Source organism: Pogona vitticeps, chromosome 4 (genome assembly GCF_051106095.1).
Source record: "Pogona vitticeps strain Pit_001003342236 chromosome 4, PviZW2.1, whole genome shotgun sequence".
Lineage (NCBI taxonomy): Eukaryota > Metazoa > Chordata > Lepidosauria > Squamata > Agamidae > Pogona > Pogona vitticeps.
The window spans coordinates 237550949-237566671 of record NC_135786.1 but is presented as its reverse complement, the minus strand read 5'-3'; the positions used below and the strand labels follow the sequence as shown (position 1 = coordinate 237566671).

General features: G+C 48.7%; 1 protein-coding gene across 1 annotated transcript; it reads right to left on the bottom strand.

Annotated features, from left to right (window-relative positions):
- Nucleotides 1-4052: 4052 nt before the first annotated feature.
- THEM6 (thioesterase superfamily member 6) lies at nucleotides 4053-11005 on the bottom strand. The gene is made up of 2 exons (XM_072999419.2): nucleotides 9740-11005; nucleotides 4053-6658 (listed from the first exon to the last, which is right to left on the bottom strand). Exons 1-2 carry the CDS (start codon nucleotides 10283-10285, stop codon nucleotides 6545-6547), a joined length of 660 nt encoding a protein of 219 aa, XP_072855520.2. The 5' UTR covers nucleotides 10286-11005; the 3' UTR covers nucleotides 4053-6544.
- Between the last annotated feature and the right edge of the window lie 4718 nt (nucleotides 11006-15723).

Here is a 15723-nt window from a genome sequence, read left to right as displayed (position 1 = left end):
GCCTATAGAACTGCAGGGTATCTCCATGGTTGAGGTTCCTGGTTGCAGAACCGAAGGTTGGCAGTTCAATTCCCCACTCGGTCTCCTTGATTAGGGCTGGACTCAGTGATCCAGAGGGTCCTTTCCAGCTCTGCAATTCTAGGATTAACATTTTTTTCCACGTATAAGACTATACTTTTGTCTAAAATCTTTAGACTAAAAATTGAGGGTCGTCTTATACACAGAAGCTGAGGAGAGAAAAAAACAAGTGGAGGGGAAAGCAGGGATCAAAGTGATCCTGCAGGGCTTTGATCCCTGTTTTCCCCTCCACTTGCTAAGCCTTAGCAAAAGGAAAGCAAGGATCAAAGTGCTGCAGGATGGCTTTGATCCTTGCTTTCCCCTCTGCTTACTAAGTCCCTTGGGGCTTAGCAAAAGGAGGGGGAAAGGATCAAAGCAATCCCATAGCTGCATAAGGGGGAAAGGGATCAAAACGATCATGCAGTTGCGGGATTGCTTTGATCCCTCCCCCTCTTTTGCTAAGTTCCGCAGGGCTTAGCATGAAGGGAGAAAGCAGGGATCAAAGCGATCCTGCAGTGCTTTGATCCCTTTCCCCCTACATTTGCTAAGCCCCACTTAGATTTCTTAATTTTGGGTTAGAAAGGTGGGGGGCATCTTATATTTGGGGGTATCTTATACATGGAAAAATAGGTTATATTATTTCTCGCTCTTGCTCTCATACAACCTAGCAGTCTTCAGGGTTCCACATGACCCTTCACTCAAGCAAGCTGAATCAGAATGAAGGACACGGAAATAACACCATCCACGTTTTAAAGGCATTTTAAAGGCAGGACTGCTTGAGCTGAGAAAGTGCAGTTGGGAGAGACAATGTTCTAATTTTGGAAACTCTTTCACAGGGGAGAAAGCCCCACGCTTTACCTGCATCTAGGTCCAGTTGCAGATGTTTAAATAGGGTTTAGCCCCCCTGAGGAACCCCTCTGAGATTCCACATCTCCTCAGTGAATGGTGAAGTGGGGGTCAAACAGCCAGTGTGGTGTGGCAGTTAGAATGTTTGACTAATATTCCAAGGACCTGAGTTCAAAATCAGGCATAAAACTTCCTTTTTTGACCCCGGGACACTCAGAGTGCTCAGCCTGATCTACCTCACAGGGTTGGTGTGAGGATAAGAACCAGAGAATCATGAAGTTGGAAAGGGGGGCTCTAAGGCCATCCAGTCCAACCCCCTGCTTGATGCAGAAATACAAATCCAAGCAGATCTGCTGGGGGGGGGTGTCGTCCACCATAAAGTGAGAAAGAGAGCCATCCTCATCACCTTGAGCTCATTGGAGGGAAAAAGAGGGATAGAAATGGGGCAATGTAATTCACAAATACTTACAACTAAGAATAGTTGAAAAGGCGGATTTAAGAGATTACATATTACTGTACAGAGCATACAGTTCTGGTCGCTGCACCTTAAAAAAGACATTGTGGAACTGGAAAAGGTGCAGGAGACTCAAATGAGGACTGGGCTGGGGCCCCTCCCTGATGAGGAAAGGCTACAGCGTTCGGGGCTCCTGAGTCTACAGAAAAGGCACCCGAGGGGGTCATGATGGAGACGTCTCAAATGATGCAGGGGGTGAATATAAAGTGGAGAGAGGGAAGCTCTTTTCCCTCTCACGCAAGACCAGAACCAGGGGACATCCACTCCAATGGAGTGTTGGGAGAGTGAGAACAGATCAAAGAAAAGATTCCTTGACCCAGCGTGTGGGTAGTCTGTGGAACTCCTTGCCACAGGATGTGGTAGATGGCATCTGGCCTAGATGCCTTTAAAAAGGGGATTCGAGAGATTCCTGGAGGAAAATAGTTAGTTGGACTGTGTTACTTGGCCTGCGGTGTAGATGTTTGTATTTTTAGTGGGGGACTTTTAGTGGGTGGGGAGTGTTGGGGGATTTTTTTTTTTAGTGGGTGGGGAGTGTTGGGGGATTTTATGTGTGTGCATGTGTCTGGTCTCTGGATGTCTGTGAATTTCATTGTATGGGTATACAGTACTGTGTATATACTTACAATAAATAAATAAATAAATAAATAAATAAATAAATAAATAAATAAATAAATAAATAAATAAATAAATAAATAAATAAATAAATAAAAGTCAATCGCATGCGACAAGTCACGATTTTAAAAGGAAGGCACCTCCAAATGCCAGATGCAGGGGAGGGGTATCAGGAGACAGGTATCTTGTGGACTCGTGGGCTCCCTGAGGCATCTGGTGGGGCCACGGTGAGAGACAGGAAGCTGGACGAGATGGGCCCTTGGCCTGATCCAGCACAGGGCTCTGCTTAGGTTCTCATGTTATGTCAGATTGCCTTCTCTTGAACTGCCTTTCAGTGCGTGCAGCGACAGCCGCCTTTCTTTGCAGATTTGTCAATATTTGCCGTGGTTATGTTATTGCTGCCCTTTTCCTGGGTTCACTTCAATTGTTTCCCTGCCAACATGTCTTTTCTAATCAGGTTCTTAGGAGTTGAACCCTCCTTTGGTGTCTTAAGGCCAAAAAGCATCTGCCTTTGAGTGAACTGACTAAGTGGATTAAAGCGTCAACGTTTAAGCGGTCATAACTCTTTTTCTTTTGTTTCGTAGGGGAACCTGTGGTTGGCGGGGCTCCCTTGAGCAAACAGACCCTCCCACCGGTTTCTCAGCGGCAAGCTAAGATGATGAGGCTGAGGGGCAGACGCTTCCTCCTTAAGCCTTCGCCTGCCCAGTGACTCAAGAGAAAAATATGTGTTGAGCAAGGTGGGAAGGGGGTGCATGTTTGTGATGGTCCCTGTTCTTGTAGTCTCACTGACACCAGGATGATCGCTGGTGCATCGCCCAGAAGGTGGACATGGAGGGTTCAAAAGAACATTTCTCATCTGCACACACACACACACCCCCACACACAAATAGGACATGGGAAGGACAAACGGATTGAGTTAAACTTGCTAAGCCTATTTAAGATAATAGCTGGCTGGGTAGCTCAGCGAGTTAATCTCACTGCAGAGCCAGAGAACGGAAGGTTGATTCCCCAGTGGTGCCTCCAGGGAGAAGAGCCAGCCTGGGGGGCCTTGAGCACAGGAGTCCCAGGGAGTTCCCTCCAGAAGAAGGGAAGGGTTGACCACTTCTGTAAATTCCCTACCTAGGAAAGCCTGGAAAGAGTCACTGAAAATCAGAATTGACTTGACAGTTGTTTAGTTGTTGTGTCCGGCTCTTCGTGACCCCATGGACCAGAGCATGCCAGGCCCTCCCATCTTCCACTGCCTCCCGGAGTTGGGTCAGATTCTTGTTGGTCGCTTCGATGACCCTGTCCAACCATGTCGTCCTCCGTTGCCCCCTTCTCCTCTTGCCTTCATCCTTTCCCAACATCAGGGTCTTTTCCAGGGAGTCTTTTCATCTCATGTGATGGCCAAGGTATTGGAGCCTCAGCTTCAGGATCTGTCCTTCCAGGGAGCACTCAGGATTGGTTTCCTTTAGAATGGATAGGTTTGTTCTCCTTGCAGTCCAGGGGACTCTCAAGAGTCTCCTCCAGCACCACAATTGTCTTGACAGTACATGACTATTATTATTTAGGCTAATCTATGCAAATAAGGCCTAATAATTAGAGTGGAAGTACGACACTGGGACCTTAAAGGCCACCTGCTATCGTTGAATGTGAGCTTCCAGAGATAAGCCCACATCCTCAAGACTTCTCTGGAAGACGTAACATGGCTCACTCTTCTAAAACAACACTGGGATTGTTTCTCCAGCCCACAGAAACCAGAATGGCCAAAAACCTTCAAACAGTGATTCCTAATCTGGGCTCCCCAGATGTTCTATGGAGCTGTTACTCCATAGCAGTGGTTCTCAATTTGGAACTAAAACTCCCAGAAGCCTTCACCTCAAGCTGTGCTGGCCAGGATTTCTGGGAGTTGCAGTCCAAGAACATCTAGGTGACCCAAGGCTGGGAACCCCTCTTCTATAGGGATGTCTCTCCCCCCTTGTTAAAAAATGGTAAAAAGACCTTCCTTCCTTATGCCTTCCCATCAAGAATAGCCAAGACGAACTTTCAAAGCCAGCATCGTCATTTATTTTTATTCCAGATCCTTTTCCATAATGTGATCCTAAGCACAGGAAGTCTTTGGTAGGATCTGGTCCAACCTAAGGCCATGTTGGGAAGCCTACCCTTGACTGAGAATAAATAACGGGGGTCGGAGAGCAAGGTTGCTCCGAAACAAGAAACAAATTGAGCAAACAGAATCCAACAGCAGAAGCAGTAAACATTTCATAGAGTTCGCATCAACTCAAACCATTTATGCTGACGTGTTTGTCTTGATACACCTATTTCCTACTCTACTACTGAGAGGGTTGACTTCTGGGCTTCCGGGGGGGTGGACTACATTTCCCACCATCCTTAGTGGGCACAGCGAACTGTGAGGGATCATGGGAGTTGTAGTCTCAGTAGTCATGGAGGGCCACCCGTTGACCACCCTTATATCTTTGGTGGTAGAGGGAGATTTGTATTGGCTTAGAAAATGGCCTACGCTTGCCTCTTTCTCTGTGTTTGTTTCCAGAGAATCGTGGGCCATTTCTGAGTTCCTCTGAGGTGAGCTTGGGAGAATTGGCTTTTTGGAGGGGCATGACGTAGCTGGTGGTGCCTCGTGAACCGGGCACACTGGTTCGAGAGGCACAAGATGGGTAGAGTCTGAAACCACCGGTTTAGCCGGTCTAGCATTGGTTTGCTCTCCTTGCCAATCAATCTCCGCCCCGTGATCATCCCATCTGAGATCAGTGGTATAACAATAAATAACAATTAGTCTATGAGTCAGCTTATTTCTCTCTTCTACAATCTTCCTTGGTCTCACATCTTTGGGAGTGTAAACTGTGATTTCCGCTGGACACCGCCTTGAATGTGGCACGCACCCAGAGACAATAAATAAACAATGACACATACTCCAGTTTGTTCCTGCTGCATCACAGTAAAAAACAAAAACAGAACAAGAACTTACCCCTAATTACGCCCACATAAATTAATAAATAAATAAATAAGTGCATCACCGATTCTGGTTCTACTACTGCTCGCTTACAAAACAGCATAGACTCTAGTTCTGTTTCATCACATTAACCTTTTAAAAAACTTACCAGCTGAAATCCAGTAGGAACTAGAGTAGCCCATGGAAGCAATGGAACAGATATAGGGGCTGACTCCCTAGATTCCCCACTGATTCAATGGGTCTTGCTCTAGTTGTGGCCTACTACTGGATTTGAGCCACTGAACATGACCGAACAATGAACTTTGGGTTATTGAGTAAAGAATGAACAAGATTTTCTCAACTTTATGTATGTTCAGTTGCGTGAGCATCCAAGCCCTCCTTTGTTCTGATAACAAAGTCTTGGCTTGCTCATATGAGAAGAGAATGTGCTAACTGAATTTCTCATGCAGGTGGAAGGCCCTTAGGCTGGAAGGTCCCCTTCGACACAGAATCAGAAGGGCTGGGGTTTTTCCAGATTACGACTCCCAGAAAAATCCTAGGCAAGCCTAGGCTGGTCAGCTCTGGGAGTTGTAGAACAAAAAAAATTCATCTTCCTAAATTCTACATAGGAAGGATGCAGGTGAGCATGATATTTTAGCAGATGGACAGGTGCCTATCCCATCTCTCAGGTGGCCTTGTCATTCATAGCATCATTCCCCACCTTGGTGGCTTTTGGGGGATTCGGATTAGCCACCTTCCTTCATCTCCAGCCAACACAGCTGATGGCCAGGAGACAAGGGAATCTATTTCCCAAGCTATCAAGAAGTTGACACCTTGGATTTGCTAAAGGCAGGCAGTTGGGAATCTACCATCAAGGCAACTCTGCATGGTCTGATGACTGAAGAGGACCAGAAAGGTCCCAACTCGAGAGGATAAGGGAGGTTCTCCTTCACAGATCTTAATCTACCTCTCCTTAGGTTGTCTGAGATAAGATCTTGAATACAGAATCACCAGCCATCGTTGTGTTTATAGGACTCTTATCTCAACTTTGCCGAAAGCGATGTGAGACTTTGAGGTCTTCTACTGCAGTGGTTCTCTATCTTGGGTCCCCAGATGTTCTTGGACTGCAATTCCCAGGAATCCTAGCCAGCACAGCAAGGGGTGAAGGATTCTGGGACTTGAAGTCCTGGAACATCTAAGAGGACCCCAGTTGGAGAACCACTGTCCTACTGTATTCTTATCTTCAGTTGATGCTCTCTGCAGAGCAAGGTTGCCACTAAATTCACCTGTACAGAAAATGGATCACAACAACTGTCCCAGTAGAAGCATTATGTTGACTTTGATGGCTGTCAACAAGATGGGACAACAGAAATTGTTCGGCCAGTGCAGTCCGGATCCTTTGGGGGCTGACACTGTCCGTGAATTTCCTTGACTTTGGCGCCACTGCGGTACAGACTAAATTTCAGCTACCGGGAAGGAGGAAGGAGAAGCGCCTCTCTCCTCGGCAATTCTACGGACATTCAAGTTTGGTCCAAAAAAAACACAACAGGGCGAAAGAGGCGATGGGGCTGGAGGAATCGTGCCTCTTATCTCTCTTTGCTGTTTTCTTGGAGATCATTTTCTGCCCTCAAACTTTGGCTGCTGGCTTCGTTGTATTTCATCCAGTGTAGCACCTCCGGAGGCAGTTCTGGAGACTCCACCTGCAGATTCGGAGAGAAGCAAGGGGAAAAATTTGGAAAATTTGCATCTTATCAGTCAGAAGAGCCTGTGGGCGCAATCCGATGTTGGGAAAGGCACACATCTTAATTCACTAAAAAGCCTTGATGGTAACAAGGCTTCCCCCTTCAAGCAGTTCTCCTATCTGCTGGGGAATCACTCCAGCCCCCCCCCCCACACCTCACAATCGTAGCCCTACAGCTACTATTAAAAAAGGGTTCAGCTTAGGCATAGGGTCAGCGTTAGACAGGAGCTCAATTCCCTGCACATTATGTGATCAGCGGGGATTAGATCACATTGGACCACTCCACAAGCAATCCAAATTGCAACCCACTTCCCTGTGTGATCACACAGAATATAGAAGTGGTTTACTTCCCCAGTAAGCAAACCACTTGGTTTTCTTTTTAAACCGTGTTCTAATCCCCTTTGCTCCAACAGAGTTTCTGCTTAACTGACTGAAGCCATGGCCAACAAGCCCACCACAGGAGTTTCAGCATCTCAAGCTTAAGATTCAATAGTTACTTTTATATAAATGTAAGAAGACCCTTGGTGGACCCCACAGTATTTATGTAGCTCAGAATTATGTTCCCAAAGAGTGTGGAATCAGTTTTGGATCATCTTTCCAATTTTTGCTATCATCCGTAACACATGGATAGGGTTGGGGGGTTGCTGTAATTTTACAATCTAAAAAAAAAAAAAAAATCAAGATCTGGAATCTGCTGGGCCCCCCAATCATTACAGAGAATCAGTCCATTTAAAAAAAAAAATCCATGCTCCTGCTTTTAACATGTACCACCATGATGTGGGTCTCCTTGTCACATCCCCTCCAGGCTGCTCTCTGCAGCTGATAAACTGCATGCTTCAGAAGAGAGCCATTGAGGGCATTTGCAAAGTGACCCAAACGGGTCTTTGAGGGGAAACTTGCTCGAAAGACTCTGAGGCTCTGTTACAAAAAAAGATCCTCAAACACATAAAAGGTTCCTGGGCTTCTGCCATCATTAGGCTGGGATCTACTGGGACTTCAGGCATGGTCTATTTGGTGGTGGCTCTGGCCCTCTGGTCATCCAGCAGTGATGTATGGAAGTGAGAGCTGGACCCTAAAGAAAGCTGACCGCCGATGAAACAACAACTGACCCTCTGGAATACCCTCTTGCCGGAGGCTGGCGCTGACAAGAGATGGACAATTTAGTTTAAGATCGAAGTCTTCCCTCTCCTTGTGGGGTGATCTGTCGGGGGCACATGCTGGTGGTCCATGAGGCTGGAACCCATGGTAGGCAAACATTCGGCCTACACCTTGGGAGCACCCTCTCCACCTAGCAGGTGGTTGGGAAGGGCGCGACAAGTCTTGCAGGAGCCCACACGGATCCCAGAAGAGCCTCATGGAGCAGTGGTTAAAGCTGCTGTCCTGCAGCCAAAACTCTGCCCCTGACCTGGGGTTCAATCCCAGGTAGCTGGCTCAAGATGGACTCAGCCTTCTGAGGTTGGTAAATTTGGTTGGTAAATTTTGCTGTCTATATATAGAATGGCTTGGGGTGCTATCTATATTATTCGGTTAAATGTGTTAATTTTATTGTAATTCATCCCTATAGGTCCTATACATTTTATTTAATGTTGTAAACTGCCCAGAGAATAGTGCATAGCACTAAATGGGCAAATATGTAATGATGAAATGAGTATTAATAAATAAACCAAATTACATAAATCAGACTTTTAAAAATAAAATAGATACTGGCCATTCCTTTAAGTTGTGGTTTAAATCAATCTGATTGCAATCAGGCCTACCCTGTAAGATCTGATCAGCTTCCCTGCATCTAAGCCCCCTTCCTCAGAAGCATATTTAATACAGTGGTGCCTCGCTTTACGATTGCCCCAAATTACGATGAATCTGCTTAACAATGATCTTTTTGCAATTGCAATTGCGATAGCAAAACGATGGTCTGAATGGGGGAATTTTGCTTTGCGATGATCGGTTCCCTGCTTCAGGAACCGATTCTTCACAAAACGGCATTTTTCCAACAGCTGATTGGCAGTTTCAAAATGGCCACCGGGTAATTAAAATGGCTCCCTGCTGTGTTTAGGGACAGATTACTCGCTATACAGGCAGCAAAAATGGCTGCCGTATGGAGGATCTTCGCTGGACAGTGAGTTTTTACCCCACTGGAACGCATTGAACAGGTTTCAATAGGTTTTTAAATTTTTGCTTTATGATGTTTTCGCTTAACGGCAATTTTCCTGGAATGGATTATCGTCGTTAAGTGAGGCACCACTGTAGTGTGAGCTTCACATCGGGCGCCCTATGAAGACCATGGGTGTGTGTGTGAAATGAATCAATGTCAAATATGAAGAGGAATGACCAGCCAAGCCCCCCCCCCCCCAAATTGGCAGTATGCAATACAATGCAATGCAAGGGGGGGTCAGATATGCCCCCATGCAATGCAACACAATACCAGGTGTGGGGCCAGATATGGTCCCCAAAATGCTATGTCAGTGGTGGGCCAGATGTGTCTCCCAATGAAATACCAGAAGTGGGCCAGATGTAGCCACCTCCCAATTACAATGCCATGCTGGGGTGGGTCGGATGTGGTTCCCCGCCCCAAATGCCATGCCAGGGGTGGGTCGAATGCATCTCCCCCACATTGCCCTGCTGGGGTTTGGTCAAATGTGATTCCCCCCAAAGTCCATGCCTGGCATGGGGCCAGATATGGTCCCCAAAATGCCATGCCAGTGGTGGTCCAGATGTGTCCCCCAATGAAACACCAGACGTGGGCCAGATGTAGCCACCCCCGATTGAAATGACACATGGGGTTTGGCCAGATGAGGTTCCCCCCAAAGTCCGTGCCTGGGATGGGGCCAGATATGGTCCCCAAAATGCCATGCCATGCCAGTGGTGGGCCAGGTGTGTCCCCCAATGAAACAGCAGAAGCGGACCAGATGTTGCCACCCAATTGCAAAGCCATGCTGGGCCAGATGTGGTTCTCCATCCAAATGCCATGCTAGGGGGTGGGTCCAATGCATGTCCCCCCCAAAAATGCCGTGCCAGGGCTTGTGTCCGGGGGGTGGCTCACCTTCCGCCCGCAGAGCCTCCGGACGGCCTGCTCGGGGCGGGCGCCCACCACGTGGAGCCGGGCCAGCAGGAGGGCGCAGAGGAAGCCGTCGCGGGCGCGCACGAAGCGCTGCTCCAGGAGAAAGGCGCGCGCGTCCCAGCCCAGCAGGCGGGTGCGGATGGCGAAGCGCTCGGCCGGGCGCAGCGGGCGGCGGTAGCGGCAGCAGGAGGCGGCCAGCACCGTGTGCGCCCCGAGCGCCCGCACCGCCCCGAGCAGCCCGCAGCGGGCCAAGTGCGCCACCCGGGCCAGGTCGGCCTCCCGCGGGTAGCGCGCGTTGTTCATGTGCCCCAGGAAGTCCAGGTCCGAGGGCAGCACCCGGCTCGAGAAGCTCTGCTCGGCCAGCAGGAGGGCCAGGGCCGGATCCGGCCCCTCCGAGCCCGGCCCCGAGAATGCCTGGCGGCGGGCCCCCCAGCGCCCGCGCAAGAAGGCCAGCGGCACCCGCAGGAGGTACCAGCCGTCCAGCAGGGCGAAGAAGGCCAGCGCCCCGGCCAGCACCCACACCAGCATCGCTCTCCCCCCCCCCGTCCGGCGGAGCCAGGCAGGCGCGCGCGCACGAACCCCCCTTCCCCCCTTTTCTTAATTGCAAGCACCCCCTTTTCTCTCTTCCTCCCCCCCTTTTCCCCTCTTAATTGCAAGCACCCGTGCCTGCAAACGCGCCGGCCCTGCGCGCGATGCCACCGGCTCCTTTCCCTTTGCAAAGCGCCGGGGAGCAAAGGGCACAAGACGCGCCGCCTCCTTCCTTCCTTCCTTCCTTCCTTCCTTCCTTCCTTCCTTCCCTCCCTCCCGCCTTGAATCGCCGGCTCGCTTGCTTCCTTGCGCAGCGCCCCGCGCAGTCCGGGCGGCCAGATGCGCGCGGCCGGCAGCGCCCCCTGGCGCCTCTCCCGGGGTCCTGCGAAGGGGAGCCTGGCGGTGCGTTGATGCGCTGGCGTGCCGTTCCGCTCAGGTGCCAGCTGGAGAAGCGGGCCGCCGTCCACCCTGCCGGGGCTAAAAATAAACCTGTTAAATCTTCATGAAGCTGGGCAAAGGAGGAAGCAAACGGGGGAAAAAGAGGACCCAAATGGGCTCCCAGCAAAAAATATAAAAGATGGAACTTCAACAGCAGCCCCTGGCAAAGATAATGTGCGTTTTAGCCACGGAGGATTGTGCTTTGGATCTGTTTTGGGTGTTGTCGGTTTTGTTTACCATGTTGCGTGTGTTGATGCTTCTAAATAATTGCTGTGTTTAGCTTTTAAATATTTACGTATTAAATAGTGTCCTTGAAGGAAGTAAGCCGCACTGGAGCATTTTAAAGCGGGGTAAAAATACTTTTAAATGAATTCATAAATAAACCACACCAAAGCTATGTTTTTTTTCCAGTAGCATTGAATGGAAGTGAGAGCTGGACCTTAAAGAAGGCTGACCGACGAAGAATGGATGTCTTCATTACAAAAGAAAAGGAGTCCTTTCCTAAGTTTCCTCTTTATTTTTACAGTATTTGGAAATGCCGGGACACCTTGTAGTAGGCATCCTTCAGTCTCGAAAGACTATGGTAGCGTGCTCTGTATGGAGGACTTGGAACAGCGTCTAGTGTGGCTGAGGAGGCCAATTCGAGAGTGACAATCCCTTCCACACTGAAGACAAATACAATCTGTCCCCTGTCCAGCTCCCTGGTTTTGCTTCCTTTGTGACTTCCTCTTTGCCTCAGCCTGCTGGACAAGGGTCTCTTCAAATTGGGAGAGGCCGTGATGTACTGCCTGCCTCCAGGCTGAACGATTAGATGTCAGAGTTTCCCATCTGTTGAGGTCTATTCCTAAGGCCTTCAGATCCCGCTTGCAGATATCCTTGTATCGCAGCTGTGGTCTCCCTCTGGGGCGATTTCCCTGCACTAATTCTCCATATAGGAGATCCTTTGGAATCCGACCATCAGCCATTCTCACAACGTGCCCAAGCCAGCGTAGACGTCGCTGTTTCAGTAATGTATGCATGCTGAAAATTCCAGCTCGTTCTAGGACTACTCTATTTGGAACTCTGTCCTGCCAGGTGATACCAAAAATCCGTCGTAGGCAACGCATATGGAAGGTGTTCAGCTTCCTCTCCTGCCGGGCACAAAGGGTCCAGGACTCGCTGCAGTACAGGAGTTTGCTCAGGACACAGGCTCTATAGACCTGGATCTTGGTATGTGTTGTCAGCTTCTTATTGAGCCATACTCTCTTTGTGAGTCTAGAGAACATGGTGGCTGCTTTCCCAATGCGTTTATCCAGCTCGACATCTAGAGAGAGGGTGTCAGAGATGGTTGAGCCAAGGTACACAAAGTCATGAACAACCTCCAATTCTTGTGTGGAGATGGTAATAGAGGGAGGTGAGTCCACACCCTGGCCCATGACTTGTGTTTTCTTCAGGCTGATTGTTAGTCCAAAGTCTTGGCAGGCCTTGCTGAAACGATTCATGAGTTGTTGGAGGTCTTCAGCAGAGTGGGCAACAATGGCTGCATCATCTGCAAAGAGGAAGTCCCGCATGCATTTCAGTTGGACTTTGGTCTTCGCTCTCAATCTAGAGAGATTAAAGAGCTTTCCATCTGATCTAGTCTGGAGATAGACACCTTCTGTTGCAGTTCCAAAGGCATGCTTCAGCATGACAGCAAAAAAGATCCCAAAAAGTGTTGGTGCGAGGACACAGCCCTGTTTCACTCCGCTTCGGATGTCAAAGGGATCTGATGTTGAGCCGTCAAAAACTACAGTGCCTTTCATTCCATCGTGGAAGGACCTGATGATGTTAAGGAGACGAGGTGGACATCCAATCTTGGGAAGTATTTTGAAAAGGCCATCCCTGCTAACCAAGTCAAATGCTTTTGTAAGGTCTATGAAGGCCACTAAGAGTGGCTGTTGTTGTTCCCTGCATTTCTCCTGCAACTGTCTGAGGGAGAATACCATGTCAGTGGTGGATCTGTTTGCTCGAAATCCACACTGTGATTCCGGATAGACTCTGTCTGCAAGCACCTGAAGCCTCTTTAGCACAACACGGGCAAGCAGCTTCCCTACAACGCTAAGAAGAGAGATACCACGGTAGTTATTGCAGTCACCCCTGTCACCTTTGTTCTTGTACAATGTGACAATATTTGCATCCTTCATGTCCTGTGGTACTCCACCTTCCCTCCAGCAGAGACAAAAGATTTCATACAGTTCGGTGATGATGATCTCCTTACCGCACTTCAGCACTTCAACAGGGATGTTGTCCCTTCCAGGTGCCTTGCCGGAGGTGAGGGAATCCAAGGCCGCATTTATTTCTGCTAGGGTTGGTTCACTGTCCAGCTCTGGAGAAGAGGAAAAAAGTTGGTACAGCCAGCACTCAAAATGGTCGCAAGTCGAGGTGGCCCAGCGCCAAAAAGCTGAGCCTGGCTGGAGGAAGCCCCCCAGGGGTCAATCCGGGATGCACTCTCCATCTTAATAAGAAAACACACCTGCCTGTTAAACTTGTATTTTCATGTGGGGTTCAATAACATCGCTGACACATGCGTACACTCCTGCTTGGAAGGCTGTTGACAGCTGTTGGAGGGGGAAGAGGGACATATGTGTACACAAAGACCAAACACACCATGAAGTCCGACGGGTAGACACTGCTGCAGCCTTTGACAATGTTTGCCCTGCTCGGTACCCTATAAAATGCGTCTCGCTGGGAAACGTTGCCATGGAAACGATCCTTTAAAAAAGAATTTTATCTCTTAAGTTTTCTGTAAACGGGCAACGCGCTTAATGGCCGTTTACCAGAACAGATTCGAGTTTAACCATATTTAATTCTCTTGCAATTTGAGATGGTGGCTTTGCCTCTTTAGCGCTCACTCACTCTTGTTTCCTCTTGCTTTTTTTTTTGTTCCTAGGGTGGTTGTTATCGCCATCCCCTCCCGTCTCATCCTCTTGCCAATCTACCCATAATCCTCTGCTCTCCTCAGAATGGTGTCTTTGCCTGTCTAGCGGTTGCAGGGAATCCGCTTACCCGTTGGGAAATGGAGGATCCGGCTATTCGTTTTTTACGGGACTTTGGAATGTAAAAATAATAATACTTGTAAAAAGCAGGTCTCTTTTTTAAAAATCATTTTTATATTTTATTTTTAAGCTATAAAAAGAAAAATAATGAAAACAGAAGTGAGTTTACATACAATTCCTGTCTAGATATCCCTCAGATATCCAGATCTTCTTCTTTGTCAGAACTCATGACAGGCCCCGGTATTGCAGCCAAGGATTGGGAATGGAGGGCCCGGTGGCTGGCAAAAGGGACGCGGGTGTCCCAGAACCTCCCCTGGTTGAGGTCAGGGTCCAGCGAAGGGGCCACGTATTTATGGTAGGCATGCAAATCGAGGAGCTCCTGTTCTTTGAAGGCCAGGAAAGGAAGCCTTCGCCTGTTAAAAATGGAGACAAAAAGGCAAGGATTCAGCTAGAGGAGAAACAAGAGGGGAGAAAATGATCTCAAATTGAGCCCAGTTCCTCCCAGTTCCCACAGCTATAGCTACTCAACTATCCAACAAACAGCAACAGAGCATGGACAGAGTTCCTACTCCAATCCTCTGAAGGTGCCCATGGCCACAGAGACTGGCGAAACGTCAGGAAGGACAACCTTCAGAACACGGCCAAAGAGCCCGAAAAAGCCACAACAACTACCAAATTAATCCAATTATTAAATTAAACAGTTGATCAAACTAGCTATTTAAATGAACTTAAATAAAATTTTAAATAAAAATACGTGTTTCAAAAACAAAAATAGAAATAGAATAGAAGCAGGATAATACAACAACTAATATAAACTAAACAGGACATAAGGAAAGTCAATTAAACGGAAATAATAAAGAAAATAAACCCAAGATTCTCCCCTACAACCAATACTGACCCAAGCGAAAATTCTTTCCACTAAAATCAAAAGAAGGAGAAGCGATCAGAGGGTCAAGTTCCATAAAAAGGTCGAGCAGCATCTTGGTGGTAAATTGGTGACCAGCGACCAAACCCGCTTGCTCTGAAAATAAAGCATGATGAATGATTGAAAGATGTCTGGAATGTCATTAATAATAGGTTTACATGTAATATGAATGGGAAGAATGATTGGATAATGAAGAATATTTTTTTATAGATACAGTGGTATGAAATCGCTTACTGATGGACTTGTGGGAGGATCAGGGATCCTGTCAAAGGGAACTGTTTTAAACAGCTGGTTGGCGGTTCCAAAATGGCCACCTGGCTCTCTTCCTCTTGCTGCCTCGAGGGAGCAAAGGGGGAAAGGGGGCTGTGGGGTTGGTCGCCCCTCCGCGCCTCCTTGCGCCCGCCCGCCCGCTTCTCCTCTCATCCGGCTTGGCTTCCCTGCGCCTTGCCTTGCCCCTTTCGCCCTCGCCTGGCTGGGCTCCGAATCCCGTCCCTCCCCCCCCCCTCCGGCTCAGGAGGCGGCTCGTCCCCTCACGCGAGCCCGCCGCCGCCGCCGCCGCCAAAGAAAAGCTTGGGCAGGCGGGAGGAAGGCGCGGACTTTTCCGTGAGGGGAAAAAAAAGGGCGGGAGGAACAGAAGGGCGGGAGGGGAGGGGGAGAGAGAGAGAGAGAGAGAAAAAGGACCGCCACCAAAAATTGGACGTGGGGGTGGGGGGTGGGAAAGCCACCCAATTGCCTCGCTACACAGCCTCAAACCACACAGATTGACAGCTCGTCCAGCCAGTGGGAAGCTGGGAGGGAAGGAGGGAGGGAGAGAGAGAGGGGGGGCTGGCTGTAGCAGCCCTGGGCCCTCCTGCCCTTGGCCTCTTGCGAAGCCAAACTGATCCCTTCCCCGCCGCCGCCGCCATCGCCACCGCTCACGTTTCTCGCCGCCCCCCCCCCCGCCCAACTTCTTAAGGCATCTCTCCAGGAACACAGAGGGAAAGTCCTTATAGAAGGGGAAATAAATAAATAAATAAATAAATAAATAAATAAATAAATAAATAAAATAAAATAAAATAAAA

Bases quoted from the DNA above. Each gene is read 5' to 3' on its own strand.
- THEM6 (XM_072999419.2), bottom strand. From the start codon at position 10,285: ATGCTGGTGTGGGTGCTGGCCGGGGCGCTGGCCTTCTTCGCCCTGCTG. The intron at 6,659-9,739 runs GTGAGCCACCCC...CCGAATCTGCAG, and splicing joins GGAGGCTCTGCGGGCGGAAG to GTGGAGTCTCCAGAACTGCC.